Source organism: Tasmannia lanceolata, unplaced genomic scaffold (assembly GCF_043159265.1).
Source record: "Tasmannia lanceolata isolate RefF3 unplaced genomic scaffold, GAP_Taslan_0.1 ptg000016l, whole genome shotgun sequence".
Lineage (NCBI taxonomy): Eukaryota > Viridiplantae > Streptophyta > Magnoliopsida > Canellales > Winteraceae > Tasmannia > Tasmannia lanceolata.
This window is the reverse complement of record NW_027518693.1, coordinates 20,216,335-20,233,457: the sequence shown is the minus strand read 5'-3', so window position 1 is coordinate 20,233,457 and position 17,123 is coordinate 20,216,335. Positions and strand designations below refer to the sequence as shown.

The 17,123-nt window shown below is 38.5% G+C and overlaps 1 protein-coding gene across 1 annotated transcript in view; it reads right to left on the bottom strand.

Moving 5' to 3' along the window:
* The window catches only part of LOC143848786 (DNA-directed RNA polymerase III subunit 1-like), a 114,666-nt gene that overhangs the window by 52,714 nt on the left and 44,829 nt on the right, over positions 1-17,123 (bottom strand). The window contains exons 16-18 of the mRNA XM_077357847.1: positions 12,363-12,597; positions 9,010-9,201; positions 3,459-3,557 (exon numbers count right to left, since the gene is read on the bottom strand). Coding sequence (XP_077213962.1) covers positions 3,459-3,557; positions 9,010-9,201; positions 12,363-12,597 — 526 coding nt within the window. The remainder of the gene's footprint in view (positions 1-3,458; positions 3,558-9,009; positions 9,202-12,362; positions 12,598-17,123) is intronic.

Here is a 17,123-nt window from a genome sequence, read left to right as displayed (position 1 = left end):
CACACACACCAAAAAGAAAAAAAATATGATGGTCTAATCTGATTTCCCTACACATAATCCTTGTTCCTGTGGCCCTCTAGTACCATGTTGTTGGTTACTTCCTCTTCACCAAGTTTGTTGCTTGTGTGCTCGGATCTTTTTTTGTTCCGGAGCTCTGTGATGTTGTGTTGGGCTGCCTCCCTGACGCCCTAGTGATTTTTCTTTCTCTACTGGTTGTTCTGTCCTTGTCTTGTAGTTGTGTATTGATATCTCTCCTTCTCGGCACATCATTTCCTAATGGCTACACCTAGTGGTTCCTCTTTGATGGAGATCCCTATGATTCATATAACATCCATCAAGCTGGATGGAACCAATTATCCTCCGTGGCGCATGGCAATAGAACTTTTCTTCTGGATAGGAGCGAAGTCGAGTATATTGAACGGGATGCCCCCTGTTGACGACAAATCGTACAGGAAGTGGAGATAGGAGGATTGCCCTTATCAAGACCCTTTTGTGGAATAGCATTGAACCGAAGATTGTTGGTCCCATGATGTATCTTCGCACTTCCACAGAAATTTGGAAACGTGCTGAAACCTTCTATTTCAGTGTGAACAACCTGACGATGATTTGTGATGTTTACTCGGAACTTCTACATCTGCAGTGTGGAGGACGTGGCTCTGATGGCCTTGGCACACATTTTTGTATCACTTTTATCTTGAGGGTCACACATGACCTGCATCCTCATTTACGTCCTTCTCGGTCTGCGGGCCAGGCTTCCATTGCTGCGTCGGATGGCAGTGTTCCTCCATTGATACTATTGAGCATGCCGACTCCATAGTTGTTTCTAAAGCAGATTATGATGACGACTTCTTATGATATAAGGACAAAGGGAAGCAGCCTGCTGCCATCTTGGCTCAGCAAGGTAGCAACTCATCCTGTTTTCTTTCAACCATTGGATCATGGCTCATTGATTCAGAGCCTTCCAATCATATGAACGGTAACTCGGGTATTCTCTCTTCCTTCCAATCTTCTCTTGTATCTCCTCCTTCAATTCCTTCAACTGATGAGACTATCTCTCCTGTCTCAGGAGTAGGAGTAACCTCCATGACATTTGGCCGTTCTTTATCCTATGTATTATGTGTTCCAACCTTTCCATTTAATTTACTTTCTGTTAACTAGTTAACCAAAAATCTGAATTGTTCTGTGTGCTTTACTCCTTGTCTATTTTCAGAATCTGAGCACTGGGAGGACGATTGGTTCGGGATGTGGGGTGAACAGTCTTTATTACCTAGATCAGCCAAGGACCATTGTTGCTTTACTTAGCTCAGTGGACATCTTTATGTGGCATTGCCTATTGAGACATCCCTCCGTCGATAAGTTGCGCCGACATGGCCTTGTCTTGATCATGCTACATTGTTTTGTTGTGAGTCCTGTGAGTTGGGCAAACACCATCGTGTGTCGTTCCCATCACGTCTATTTAGTCGCGTTTCACGTCCTTTTGAGTTAGTTCATTTTGATGTTTGGGGTCTTGGTTAAACCTCTTCTTTATTTGGTTTTAAATATTTTGTTATATTTGTTGATGATTACCCGCGTATGACATGGTTATTTTTAATGAAAGATCATTCTGAGGTTTTCTCTGTTTTTCACACTTCATACTATGAGACATGTAATCAATATAAATGCTCCATTGGATGTTTGCGTTCTGACAATGCCAGAGAATATTTTTCTTCTGCTCTGGTTTTCAATAATTTCTAGAGCTCCATGGAATTATTCACTGATCTTCACGTGCATATACTTCGCAGAAAATGGGGTCGCTGAGTGGAAGATAAGGTATTTATAGGAAGGTTCCTAAGCTTTATTGGCGTGAGTGATGCGGTACTTACGGCTTGCTTCCTTGGTAACCGGCTTCCCTCCTCGATGTTGGATGGCCGTTCCCCCTTTTCGGTTCTTCACCCATCGGGTGACCCCTTTACATTAACTCCACCAGTCTTTGGGTGTGTTTGCCTTGTTCATAAGTTGGCTCTTGGCTTGGATAAGTTAGATGCCTGTTTTGAAAAATGTGTTTTCTTGGATACTCTCGCAAACATAAAGGGTAGAAGTGTTACAGTCCTATATTATGGCAGTCCTTTGTCTCTGCTGATGTCACGATGTTTGAGGATACCTCGGATTTTTCTCACTATGATATTGAACTTGTTCTTGTGGTCCCTTCCAGTTTGTGCTCGCTGATCATATTGCTTCTACCTCAGCATCATCTCACCCCGATCCACAACCTCCTCAATTTGGCAGATCCACCTCAGACAATGTAATGAGCTCATCTGTGTTTCTGTTGAGTCCCCTATTGCTTCTAGAAGTCGCTCACGTTCTCTCTCTCTCTTTTTTACGAATGGCAAAAAACAAAAGTGGACTCACTCACGTTCTTCTACTCATCCTATCTCTCATTTCCTGTCCTATGATCGTGTTTCTCCATCTTACATGAGTTTTCTTTCATCTTTATCATCTCCTGCACTCCATAAGTCTGTTACAGAGGCACTAACTCATCCAGGTTGGCGCTCTGCTATGGAGGCTGAGATGGAAGCCCTTCACTCCAACTGTATATGGGAGCTAGTTCTACTACCTAAGGGTGCCCAAGTTTTTTGCTATCGTTGGGTGTTTTTTGTGAAGTATTTGCCAGACAGTATTGTGGATCATTTGAAAGCCCGTTTGGTTACTAAGGACTATATCCGGACATTTGGTGTGGACTATATGGAGACCTTCTCTCCAGTGACCAAGATACCCTCTGTTCGTGTGTTTATCTCCTCGGTAGTTAACCGTAGTTGACCACTCTAACAGTTGGGTGTGAAGAGTGCCTTCTTACAAGGTAACCTCTGTGAAGAGGTCTGTACGGAGCAACCTCATGGGTTTGTTGCTAATGGGGAGATTGGTTCTGTATGTCATCTACGTAAGGCATTATATGGGCTGAAGCAGTCTCCACGCGCATGGTTTGGTAGATTCCGCGAGGCCATTATGCGGATTGGTATGAGGCAGTGTGCAGTCGACCACTCTGTATTCAGCGCCTATTTTGTTTATGGGTATATCTTTTTTATTGTGTGTGTATGACATTGTGCTTACTGGGGATGATAAGACAGGAATTCAACGACTTAAAGCGTTCCTTAAGACGAAATTTTGCATCAAAGGCCTAAGACGTCTTCAGAATATTCTGGATATAGAGGTAGCATATTCCCACTTCTCATCATTCAAAAAAAAATATTCCATCATTTGCATATGTTTCTATATGTTTCCTTGATTTTACTGGATTTCCACCAAAATTTCCAACTGAAACCGAAACATTTTCGTTTTCCTGGCGACTGAAACCGAATTTTAAAACCTTGATGACAACCTGGTCATATGAAGAAAGGATTGTGACCAATAACATATAGATCTCAATGATCATAAATATATACTGATGGGGGGAAAAAAGCAAGCGTACTACTCATACATACAGCTGTATCTACAAGACCTTCACGCCCCCCCATTGTATGAAACAAAAACTCAGTTGGTGTCAATCCAGAGTAGAATGAGTTAGCCACAAAACCTTTAGCCTGCAAAAAGGAAAAAAATTCCAGTCAAAACCTTTAACCCGAAGCAAGTGAAGAAACCAGTAATGATATATTATTGCTTGAGAGAATAGAGCAAGATGAACGACTACGCATGCAAAAAAAACGAGAATCATTAAATTTGCACTTTACTACAAAGGGGAAAAAATAAATGAAATAACAAATTATGTGCAAACATCACTCACACACATAAAGGAAATGGTTTGCACCTACATCACCAAATTATGTGTAAATATTAGTCGTGAACTAAAACAGATGGTTTTCACTTTACTAAAAAATGAGAAAAATAAACAAAAGAAAATTTATATGAGAAATTCTATACCCTTCTAAAAGAAACATGTGCATAAGATGAGTGTAGCGGAGATGCTAATGCTTAGATGGATGTGCGGCCACACAAGGATAGGTAGAATTAAAAATGAAGACATTCGTAAAAAGGTGGGCGTGGCTCCAAATGAGGAGAAGATGAGAAAGCACCGCTTAAGATGGATTGGACATATCCAACGTAGGCCTTTGGATGCTCCGGTGAGAAGAGGCGACTTGTGCCAAATTGATGGAGTAAAAAGAGGTAGGGACAGACCGAAAACAACTTGGGTAGAAACAGTGAGGAAAGACTTGATAGCTAGGAACATAACAGAGAACATGACCTTGGATAGGAATGTACAAACTCTTCTTCGCCAAGAAAACACAAAGAAAACATATCTTCTCGAAATCCTAATATGTCACTTATATATCAATGCCACTGCAAAGAGAAAATTATAGAAATACACTTTGGCCCAAAACTAAAATTAAATATTCCTTCCAAGGTGCTTCCCCGGAAACTCGTGTTTGTGTCAAACACATTAGTCCTGCCAAGGTCCTGTATAATGTCAGAATACAAGACATCTGCACACCATAAATATTGGTCTTACACAAGTGTTCAGCTATCATAGTCCATAACTTGAACTTGCCATGTTAACAGACAAGAAGTGTAGCATCTAAAGGAGGCGTAAACGAGATAGCGGTATACTATATCATCGTGTATTGCAAAATTATATTTATATGAACTTCATGTAAAATATGGTTCATATATTATGTATAAATATTTATATGAATTACATGTGAAATTTGATACATGATAAATTATCATACACGTGCGACAGTGCATGTCACTAGGTGTTCTGCGACACTGCATGTCACTAGGTGTTCGATGTTTTTTAACCATTATGGATGGTTTCCTTGCTTATGTGATGGTTTTCATGTATGTATTTGTGCTTATTCTAGCACAATCTGAAGTTTCATCTTTAAAGTCTATCATTTGCATATCTTCCCATGATTTTACAAGGATTTCACCGAAATTTCCAACCGAAACGTTTCTGCTCCTATGAGGACCAAAACTAAAACAAAAATTCAAAACCTTAGCATTTATATGGGAAAGAAAGGCTTGTGGTAGCCTCAAAGCACGAACCAGGTTAAAACAAATCCAGTTTTCATGAACGTACGAAGCATATTGAGGTCAATTGTCATTATATATGACAACGCTATCTCATAAGATGAATAGCATTAGCATATGTTTCCCATCACATAAGCGTGAAAACATTTCTCACGAAAATAATGACCCGTGTCAAAAAACATGATGGGCAAATTGAAGCTTCATAACCCATTGCATTAATTTGAGGGGGAGTGTGGAACATAGATGACAATGACGTGTATATATGTACGTACACCATTATCGCGTATATAAGTCACATGGAAATGCCTCTTGTAAACAAGTGTATGCATGCAAATCTTATGCGGATATAATTAAATAGGATGTTACTCTTACTGGATGTACTATACATAAAGGTGCATTCTTGTAATCGAAGTTTAATTTTAAAAAGCCTGCAGAAGGGAGCTGTTGGACCAAGTGGTGGTTGAAGAAGACACATTGAATGTTATTCGATGGCTTAGGAATTCTCACTCGTACCCTTGGACATGTGCCCCGTTCACTTGTGTGTGTGCGTGCGTGCGTGGGTGCGTGGGTGCGGGCAGGCAGGCGGGCGTGTGTGTGTGTGTGTGTGTGGGGTTAGCAAGGAGGGTCATGAGGTATATGATTATCTCCCTCCTAGACTCTATTCATATGTTTTTTTTTTGTCTTTTGATTTCTTTTCTGCTCTATTCTCTCTTTGAATTGACCATCTTGGTCTTGGGTCCTCCCATATTTTCAATAATATCATTCTGCCATTCAAAAACAAAATCACGGGTGATCAATTGCCACTTTCTCCAATTCTATGGGTGTGTGTATTTGTTTTCCTCTTCTCTCTTCATGTAACTTTGAGACTTGGTTATTAAGTAATGTTTGTCAAATATCACCAAAAATTTCTGAATCATCGTCCTAAAATAAATAATGGAATTAATGACGTGTTACACTCAATGTAACAATAAATAATGGAATTAACGTCCTACGATAAATAATGAAATTAATGACATTGAGGGGGACACCCTCAATGTCATTCGATGGCTTAGAGGCTCTTTGGTTGCTCCTTGGTAGTTTGCTCAGTATTACGACGAAATTCTAGATCGTGTGGAAGGGTCGTCGATTTCGTTCATCCATGTCAGAAGATCCGCCAATAGTGTTGCTGATAGATTAGCTCGAGAGGGAGCCGAAAGGCCGGGGTTGGAGACGTTTGACTTTCTTCCCCCTTGACCGCTCTACTCCCTTGTTTTTGTGTCTTTTGTATTTTCTTTGGTTATTTGTTCTTCTCTTGTATCTTTTGGGTTGACCTCCTCGGTCTCCCCTTTGCCCTCTAATTAACACTATCTTCCATTCAAACAAAAATGACATGTTACACTAAAAATATATAATAAACAGGGTTACAGAAAACGCCCCCGGAAGTTGGGAAGTGCACTTCCGAGGAATCGCTTTCCGGAAGCGGAAAATGCGACGCTTCCCAAAAATTGGGGAAGCGTGTTTCCAATTTGAGGGAAGCACGTTTCCAAATTTTCTATTTTTTAAAATTTTTTATCATTTTTCAATTTTAAGTTTGTATTAAATCATAACCATTAATTTATGGAGACCCTTAATTATTTAATTGTAAGAAACTAGGAATAGGTATGCATTTAAAGTTTTCTTTTATTTATCATATTCTCTATTTTTTATTTTTTTATTTTTTAAATATTGATTAAATTGTTCTTAATTGGTTGATCACAAGAAGAGAGGGAAGAAACGAATCAAGAAACACAAGAAAAATAAGAAATAAGTTGATTATAGATAATAATCATATATATATACTAAAATGACCATTAAAGTATTGAAGTTTTAAATGGTTAATTTAGCATTTTAATTTAATCAATGTCAGTTATTCTCCATAATTAATATATGAGAGAAGTTAGATACATTATTTTAATGTGTGTGTATTGTAGATGCATAATAAAGTTATGTATTTATATACTAGTTACTATATAGATTAAGTGATTTTAGTTAATTACTTTCTTTAAGTGACTAATTGTACATTTCAGTGAAAACTTATCGATTTATCACACTTCATTCTAGTGTATATGAAATGTTAATATATATATATATATATATATATGAGGAAAGTGTCTCTAGTCTCTCCCCTAGATAAGCTTATCTACTCCTCCCTTTAAAAAAACACAGTGGGCCCACGCTGTTTGGATGATCCAAAGCATTCATTTGATAGGTCCTACCATAGATAGGGTGTGCCCAAAAAATCAGCACCAAAAAATCATCCTAGAACTTCATTTTGTTGGGCACACCGTGTCCATTCTGGGTACCACAAGGCACCACAAAACGAAGTTCTAGGATGATCCTTTGGTGCTGATTTTTTTAGGCACACCCTATCTATGTTAGGACCTATCAAATGAATGCTTTGGATCATCCAAATAGCGTGGGCCCACTGTGTTTTTTTAAAGGGAGGAGTAGATAAGCTTATCTAGGGGAGAGACTAGAGACACTTTCCTCTATGTATATATATATATATATATATATATATATATATACAGAAAAGTGAGCGTACTCGGTCGAGTAGAGTAGATAAGCTTATCTACTCGGTCGAGTAGAGTAGATAAGCTTATCTACTCGGTCGAGCTAAAAACAGTGGGGGCCCACATTGTTTGGGTGATCCAACAAAAAATCAGTCCTAACCCATCCAAATGTGGAGGGAAAATAGGAAAAAATGGACAGGCACAGTTTGTCGACAAATCTGCCCATTTTTCCCTCCACTGTTTGATGGGTTAGGATGATCCTATGAAGCTGATTTTTTGTGGACACCCTATCTAGGTAAGGACCTTTCAAATGAATGGTTTGGACCACCCAAAAAATGTGGGCCCCATTGTTTTTAGCCGACCGAGTAGATAAGCTTATCTACTCGACACGAAAAGTGGCGTTAGTCAGTTTCTTCATTTACGTTATCAGTTCTTTAATCATTTAAGTGATCAATCATTTAACTTCCCATTTTAGACTCAAAGAAAATTTTGCAATATGATGGTTGATGTTTATTGGAATTTTGATTTGTTTATGGTGGTTAGATTTGGTTTGCTTATATTACTTGGAAACTTGAACTTACATATTATTAAACTTTACAAACATTGAAAAATAGATTATCAAAACTTATTTCCAATTGTCATTAAGTTTTTGCAATTATTTCATTTTTATATTTTCAATAACTTTTCACTTTTTTTAGCTTCTTGTTTCGCTTCCCAAGTCCTTCCCTCTACGCTTTTCTGTCGATTCTCTAACCATTCACGATTCCCACAACCTCCTTTTCAGATAGCCCTCGCTGCCCCGCTTTGGCTTCCGCAAAGGCAACAATGATAATAACAATAAAATGATAAGAAAATGGTAGAAGACATTACAAAGTCCATTAAAGGACTCTGATGCAGGGGCACCCAATTCTTGTTTGATCCCTTAACCCTCTGCTATTTGATACCTAAATCCCAAATCAGCTGTGAAACCCATCTCCTTCTCCCTTACTTTAATCCCAATTTTGAACCACTTGCTTGGCGTCCAGATTCTTTCACCCACTGAGTCCTCCTTTCCCTCACAGTATTCACATTACAATAACCCAATTCACCTATCTACCTTGCTACCCAAAATAGCCTCTTGCCATATTCCTAAATTCTAGACACCCAGACCTTCACTTCTTGTTGACTGTTCTTTCCTATCTTAACCCTTCACGCACCGTTCTTCATCCGAGACAACCCAAAATCATTCCTATAACCTTCAACAACTTCTTAACCAATTACCCACCTCTTGATTCTTTAACAGCCCAATGTTGATATTTGAGCATCACTATACGCCCCTGCATCACTCTTCGAGTTGAATCTAAGGTTTCAACGCATGGCCATTATAATGACAATAAAATGATAACAAAATAGTATAAGACATTACAAAGTCTCTTGAGGACTCTTCGAGTTTTAATCTAAGGATAACAACAGAAATAATGAGTAATACTGAACTTACAGCAGGTGTTTTTGAATTTCTGTGAAAGTGAGGAAGAGTTCGATTTATAAATCCATCAGGGGCACGACGACCACCAACCGATTGCTGACCAACACATGCAACCATCTGACTAATATTAATTGGAGAACCTTTGGAGCCACAACATGACATTATCAAAGGGCTGTTTCTCCAGTGCAGTGTATCCATGCAAACCTGAAATAGAGAAAATAAATTCAATGCTACGTAAGTTGTTTTAATCAAAAAGCATCTGACCACTGATAAACAGAGTTTGATTTTAAATTCTAAGAGAATACTGAGTAACAAATAACAAATCCTCAAGGGAAGATGAAACCTAGTGGGGATCGGGTCCAGAGGCGCAATTCGCCACGCGCTAGATCCCGAGATCGAAACCTAGCGTGCTAGATACCGAGATCGAAAAGCGCAAACAGGTGCAAAAAAAAACCTACAATAAAGGAACCCGAAGGGAAGATGAAGGGAGATTGGATATGCACTGACTGTGGTTATCTTAACTTCAGATGGCGAAGCAAATGTAGGCTATGCAAGTTAGGAAAAGGAAAAGGCAAAATCTGGCAAAAGTCTTCGGAGGAAAGATCCGATAGGGTTTGGCCGGATTCTGGGGATATTATATCTAGTTCAATCGGACGGATTCCAACCCTATCTATTTTTGGCAAGGAGGTGGAGGATCGTAGCACCCTTCACAAATCCTACTTGGTTGGCAGGCCAAAAGAGGTTACCTGGAACCTGATGGATATTTGGAACCGTGCTAAAAGTCATTGGAAAACTCCATCTCTCCCTAGACCGGGCCTTTTTGGTCCAAATATGATTTTATTTATGTTTACCATTGTAGCTATGGCTACCAAGATCTTGGAGATGGAAGCCAAAGCTTGCGGAAACTTTCTTTCCTCCCTCTCTGTTTGGAGCCCAGTTATTCATCAGGAGGAAAAGACGGTCTGGATCGATTTTACAGGAATCCCTCTTCATGTATGGGCGCTATCAACGGTTGAAGCTTTAGGCCGGATTTTTGGAAAAGTATTAAGAGTTAATCTAGAAGGAATGAATCTTGCCTCAGCGTTGGTCCTTTGCTCAAAATCGGATGAGATTGAGCCTTTCGTTCACATTCGGGTCCAGGAAATTAACTTCAAAATTGGCGTAGGTCTTCGTCCTCCTAAGCGATTGGATCCACTGAATAAGGCTTCTTCTTCCCTGTTTGATCCATTGGATTCGAACCCTTTGTCTCATAACCATCGGACTGGGGTGTCTGCCGTGAAGAAGAGCTTGGGCAAGGATACAGATAATGTAAAGATGGTTGATGGTGGAGCGATCCGGCAAAAGGACTCAGAAGCGGCTCTAACTCAGTCGAGTCAACCGGGTGGCTCTGACCAGGGTGAATCCTTTGGGTTACCGTTGAAATTCAAATTTCAAAACCAACTGCCTAAACAAGGTGGTTTCACCAACCCTCTAGTCAAGGACAAGCCCGGGGAAAGCAGCATGGATACTTCTATAGTCATGAAAGGCCAGCAGAGGGGATGTCAAAGTCAGAATATTAAAAAACTCCAAAAATTAAAAGCACATAAAATCATGGGAAGCTTTTTGAGCTACTTCTTGGGCCAAGACTTTTCATTCTCCTCTCCAAAATTTTGGTTGATTCGGACGTGTCAGGCTCTACATCACCTAATGGGTCATCAGGCTTGGAGAAAGGCCTTTTCTTCTCTCCAAATGTAACCTCAAGGTTAAAGATTATTAAAGGTAGAAAAGTGTTGCATTCCAACTTACGCAATACAGATGTCTAGGGAAGAGCGTCTGTGGTAAAGAATAAGTCATATCACTGCCGTATTAAGTAAAGGGCGGTGGCTTATAGTGGCAGGATCGAGAAGCATAGGGTTTCTTCAAGAAGAAAAATGAGCAGACGATTATGGGTATGTAGAGGTGTTTTGGCAACATGGCATAAGAGATCTAATTATAGGGTGGTGACGGCTCTTTTTGTCCAATTTATGATGAGCCTTCTTAGGGAAGTAATCTAGTCTCGAAGTAACTACTTTTTTCGAGAATTGGTTGTGGGCTCAAGGATATGGAGTTATGGGCGGTTTATTTTAGTATATGATGATAACGAAGACGAGTTTAACTGGGCTCTTGGTTTTCCTCAGAAAAAGTAGTACGATCTTTATCAAGTTTTAGGAAAATGGTTGCCTCCTCTTCTCCTTCGGAATCTCGAACTTACAAGAGATTAAGGAGAGAATTTTTGGATTGTTCTGAGTGGTATCAACATCGTCGGTGGGCCCGTAATTTGAAATACAATAGGGTAAAAGCCTCGGCGGGAGCTCCCACCATCCCTGAACAAGTTAAAGGAATTATTAAACGGCAATGGAAGCAGTTTCAGGAGGACTATAGGTTGATTGCCGAAGAATTTTTCCCGGTAGCAGGTACTTACTATTTAAAGGATATATGTATAACAGTCTACAAATTTCCTTTCTTCCGAGGTTGTTTGGAGTACGTGAATAACTTGAGACAGTTTGAATGGGAGGCGAAGCAAACCCTCTGCATTCGCAAAATATCTGAACTGATAGCAATCCGGATTCATCCGGTAGAAGAGGTCCCCTATCCGTAGTTCACCTCAGATTATTTTTCAGAAGATATGGAATTAGAATTAGACATTGGGATTCTATTGGTGGAGCTGAGCGACTGTGTGTGATAGTCTTGTGCCAGAGTTAGTTTGGCTATTTTGTTTTAAAAGGGGATCTTGATAGATGGTTTTTTGGGAACTGGAAATTAATTTTTGACTGGATGGAGAAAATGTAAAGATGGCAAGGAAGTAGAATAGGATTTTTAGGGTAACAGTTTATATGGATGGGCCTTCTTGGGGAGCTTTAGTTTTGGGTTTTTGGGTAAAAGAAGTGAATGTTGGGAAGACCTGGATGGTGGTTGAATATTGAAGATACATGGGTGATGCTTTGTTTATCTCTTGGACTAGTGCCGGCATGTCAGTCCAGCCCACTTTAATATTTTGTAAAGCAGGATGGGACTACTGGTCCCAATTTCTATCTTAATATCAATGAAATATGTCAATTTTCAAAAACAAAATAACAAATCTTCCCCAGAGAAGCAAATTGTGATCAATGCATACATAATAGAATCACTTCAACCTTAACATAATGCTGGCCAAGATGTGGAGTTCTACAAATAATTCTAGGTGGATATTTTATATAAATAAAATAAAAGGATTAAGATGCCAGACAACATACGAAGGTCCAATCTTTCTTGGATATATATCAATAACAAGAAAATTCAACCAAATACCAATTTAAAAAAAAAAAGCAAAAAATAAATGTTAAAAACAAAAAACCAGGTGTCAATACATTTGCAGCTGTGTCTCGAACTTTATTCAACACCCCAGTTATTCTAGATTCCAATGTTTGAGCCGCATTGCAACCGGATTGCAGTGCCAGCGTTCCTTTGTTGTAAGAGAGGATCAAATTATCACATTCTTCATATCCTTTCTCAATCGTTGTTTTTTTCTGGTGATTAAGATGTTCTCCTGGTTGGACATCTTCAATCCCAATTGAAAACCCATGATCTCCAATCCATCTGGCACTGCAAAAGCATTAAAAATTAATGGATCACACAATGGAGTAATAGGCTTAACTTTTAATAGTCTCAAATGAAAGGTCAATAATCAAATAATCCTACTGGATAATACAACCAGTTACGAGAAAAATGGAAGTGTTTTCTTGGGCGTATCACACATGATGGTTCACACATAGTTAGAGCATAATTGGAAGTCTGGCATATTTGGTTGCCCACAAAAAACAGAGCGGAGCAATCAACTGACACCCATTAAAGCAAATTGGATAAGTTTATGCTCTCAACGAAGTCACAGCTAAAGTTATCATATTCACAAACTGTCTGGTCATGTATTGCCCTGTTCTAAAAAAGTGTTCCCCCAAAAAAAAGAAGCCCTAACCTGACCAAAACACTACAACTTTCATCTTTGCAGAATGCTAGGACATACGAATCATACTGGCAACCGGGAAAACAATATCTATTGAAACATAATGGTAAGCAGAACCAAAATTGCTAAACATCATCCAAGTCTCGTATACTATATAAAATAACGTGCTTATAAATTTTCCAAGAGAGAATTCGATAATCAATAAGACGCACTAAAATCATAAAAACAAAGAAACAAAAGAGAGACTAACAATTACGAAAGTCAAAATAATGAAATAATTCTCATCCACCAAATATAGGCAAATGTTCATATCCAACGAATAAATCAAAGTCACAAAGAGAAACAACAGAATATTAGAATAAAAAATATGCACAGAACAACTGTCAAGGCCACACATAAAAATAAGGTGGCAACTGAAAAATAAAGAATTACTCAAAATTATCTGTGTTCAAGTTTCTTCATAAAAAATATGCACATAACAACTGTCAAAGGCACACATAAAATAAGGTGGCAACTGAAAAATAAAGAATAACTTAAAATTCTCTGTGTTCAAGTTTATTTTGTGCACATAACAACAGTCAAAGCCACACATAAAAATAAGGTGGAACATGAAAAATAAAGAATAACTCAAAATCCTCTGTTCAAGTTTCTTCTTCATTTTTTTTTGTCTCTCTGTTTGGGGCACATTCCTGAGGCTCTTTTTTCTTTTGTATCTTTCTGCATATTAATGTATCATCTGAACAAAATATAATAAAAATTACCGGTGATCATGGTCCAAAAGTTTACCTTAGCTCCCATATCATGGAAATAACTTAGGAATCAAGTTAATACATTGCAGTAGAAAAATATGAAAGTGAAGGCATACAGACGACACAGTTAGAGATGCCACTTAGACCAAGAAAAGATGACACATGAAGCCGGACACGGAAACTATTGGAATAGAATCTTATTTATCTTTTGAACAGTACTTTTAAGAGAGGGTTGGCGAACCTCAGGTGGCAGCAAGGGCCCAAGAATGCCTGAGGCACAAGGCATTCAAATAGGTGATTATTAATAACTCAAGGATTATTACTTTACTGCTTTAGTGATTTTATTTTCAACTGCCCTATAAATAATACGGATAAATCTAACAAGTGATATAGGTTCAAATGATCATATTAACTCAAAGAAATAAATTTAAATCAGATTCACATTGCTACTTGTAAACATAAGAATTAAATTAAAATTAGAAAAATCATCAAATGGAAATCACTATTAAATGAACCATTCAAAATCAAGTACAAAATTTTATGTAAGTAACAAAAAGCTAAAGGAAGTAAGGAACTAAGCATCCATCACTAAGTCAATTCTAGAAATAATCGAACGCTTCATGGGCACCATGAAAAAACAATCAAAAAATGATCAACTTCCTCTTCGTCATAATCAGACTCAACCCTCTTCGTCATAATGAGACACAACCCACGCCTGCATTATGCATTTTACAAATTGTTTTCATCATCGGAATTAACTTCCCAGAATTATTCTTTTATCCATTGTTTTTCTTGTCAATCACACCAAAAGAAGACTGGATTCCCCTTCCTGAACCTAAAAATCTAGTTTTGAAGGAAACTGGCAGGAGAAAGTATTTGACAACAAAGAGATATAATGAGTTTGTAAAAGGAGAGTTTTTCAGCAATGTTAGTATTAAAATCTTGGCTAGTGTTTGTTTTGGGGGTATATTTACCCAACTACTATTCCAACCAATGATGGATAATAAACCTTGGAGTTGTCGTTGGCAGAATGCGACAAAGGCAAAGTTGCACCCTTATTTCTTCGCCATCCCAACGGCTCATCGAGACTGCCTTGAGACACCTGGCTGCACGCTCACGATGCCTTACCACTACTTGAGAGAAGGAAACACTGAAGTAGACAAATTAGCAAAACTTCATCGTGTAATGAAGTGATGGTTTGGACTGGAATGGGATATATAGTTTCTTCTTTAGATCGGGCATTTGTGGCATTTTGCCTAGTCCATTTACTTTTTCCTTTTTGGCTCCAGACCTCGGTTAGCTCTTTCATGTATTTGTTCTTTTTTATTTCTTTTGTATTTGTCTATTCCCTTTGTTTATTACATTATATCTCTTAGTTTTGTATACTGAATTCACATGTTCAATAAAAAAAAGCGGGGCTAGAAGACATCTACATCCTCTAAATTGCGTAAGTTTTGTTTCCACTTATTTTATTTTATTTTTTTGAATGGTTGGTTTCAATGTTAGTTAAACACACAAACTAGGACCTAAAGTCCTTCCGGCGTTAGTGGAGCCTTTAAGAATGATAGTAAATGACACTAAAGCTTACTATGAACCCATCAGTGAACCAGATTCCTAAGAGGTAGATGTTCATGCTATTCTTAGGGGTCTTCTTAGTTTTAACGAGGAGATCTCCCCAGCTCTCTGTGGGTAGAAGGTGATTTTTTATTTTTATTTTTTTAAAAGCAGGACCTAGAGATTGGCGAATTTCACCTTAGAATTCTGAAACTTGAACAGAGTTTTGTTCCCATCTATGTGTACATCCTTTCAAGTCCCAGCAGTCCTGCAGATCTATTAGCTAGAGAAAGAGTTAATAGAAAAATGTGTTACCCCTTGATTAGAACATTATGTCACTTTTCGCATTCCTCATTTTGGTTGTTTTCTTATTTTTCATTTTTGCTCTTGTAGCGAGACTCGCAACCCCTTCCATTTATTTCGGTTTTATTTTAGTCGCAATAAAATCATTGTGTCATCTTCCACAAAAACAAACGGAGAGAAAGACTGGATGAATTGTAGAAAGTAACAAATGAAAAGAGACCAATATTTCCAATAATGTTTGCTATTTGATTTTGTATTAACTTAGCAAGTGTACAAAGTAGGGGTGGACATGGTTCGGTTCGGTTCGGTTTTGGGCTAAACCCAGAACCGAACCATATATAATCGGTTCCCTGAAATTGGAACCAGAACCGAACCATATATGTATGGAACCGAACCGAACCAGAACCATATATAATCGGTTCGGTTCAGTTCGGTTCTGGGTTTACCCAACCTTCACCAATGGGCTGTAACCCCTGTTTAGTGTTTAGTAGATGTCCATTCTGCTAAACATCTACATGTGTCATGCGACAAGGCGCAAACCATAGTAACAGTAATAGTAGTGGGCTAGTAACAGCCTGGGTGATATTTATTGTTTTTGGTCGTCATTTTACATTTGATTAAGGCATGAAAAAGCAGAAAATGAACGGTTTGGATATTCCTATGAAGTGGGCCAACAAATGAACGGTTTGGATATTCCTATGAAGTGGGCCGTACATTACTTTTTTGAAAATACTAGATTTTAGGGCCACACCCCACACCCTATAAAATCTCGTGGAAATGATATTTCCATCCCCTGCATGAATTAAAACTTATAGGGGGGTGAATTAAAATGGGTGTGGGGTGATTTTATCAAATGAGGAGGTATGGAACTTAAGGACTTAAGGTGAGGGTCGGTTCTCGGTTCGGTTTTCGGTTCCGGAATCCCAGAACCCAGAACCGAACCGAATTTGCTCCGGTTCCCGGATTTCGGAACCGGAACCGAACCATATAGAAATGGAACCAAACCGAACCAAACCATATGTGCCGGTTCGGTTCGGTTCCTCGGTTCGAACCGGAACCATGTCCACCCCTAGTACAAAGTATCTAGAGCAGGCAATGTAGGAAGTTGGGACTCATGGAATAAATATCTACTCATGTACCATATTGACTACCAGATGGATTGAATATCTACACATGCGGTTCAAACAACCAACTAAAGAGAAGAGAGAGAGAGAGAGAGAGAGAGAGAGAGTTACGCAACTTACACCTCAATATCATCCAAGAAAAAAAACTCATGCAACAATTTAAAGCCTTCTGCATGAGAAATAAATATGGTCGGATCAAACAATGCAACCCGATTATGACCAGGGTAGTAAAAATCAAAAAAGTTAGGGGCATAACAAGTGCACGTACTCCATAATAACGACATAATTAATTTGAAAGTATATGAATGGTGAGACTCTTGGAGATTATCTATATATTTAAATTGAGAGTTCACAGTCAATGCGTAAAAAATCAGGTAAAAAGAGTAGAATCAACAAACCAACCAACTATTTCCAAGTGTGTGCTTCTACGAATGCATA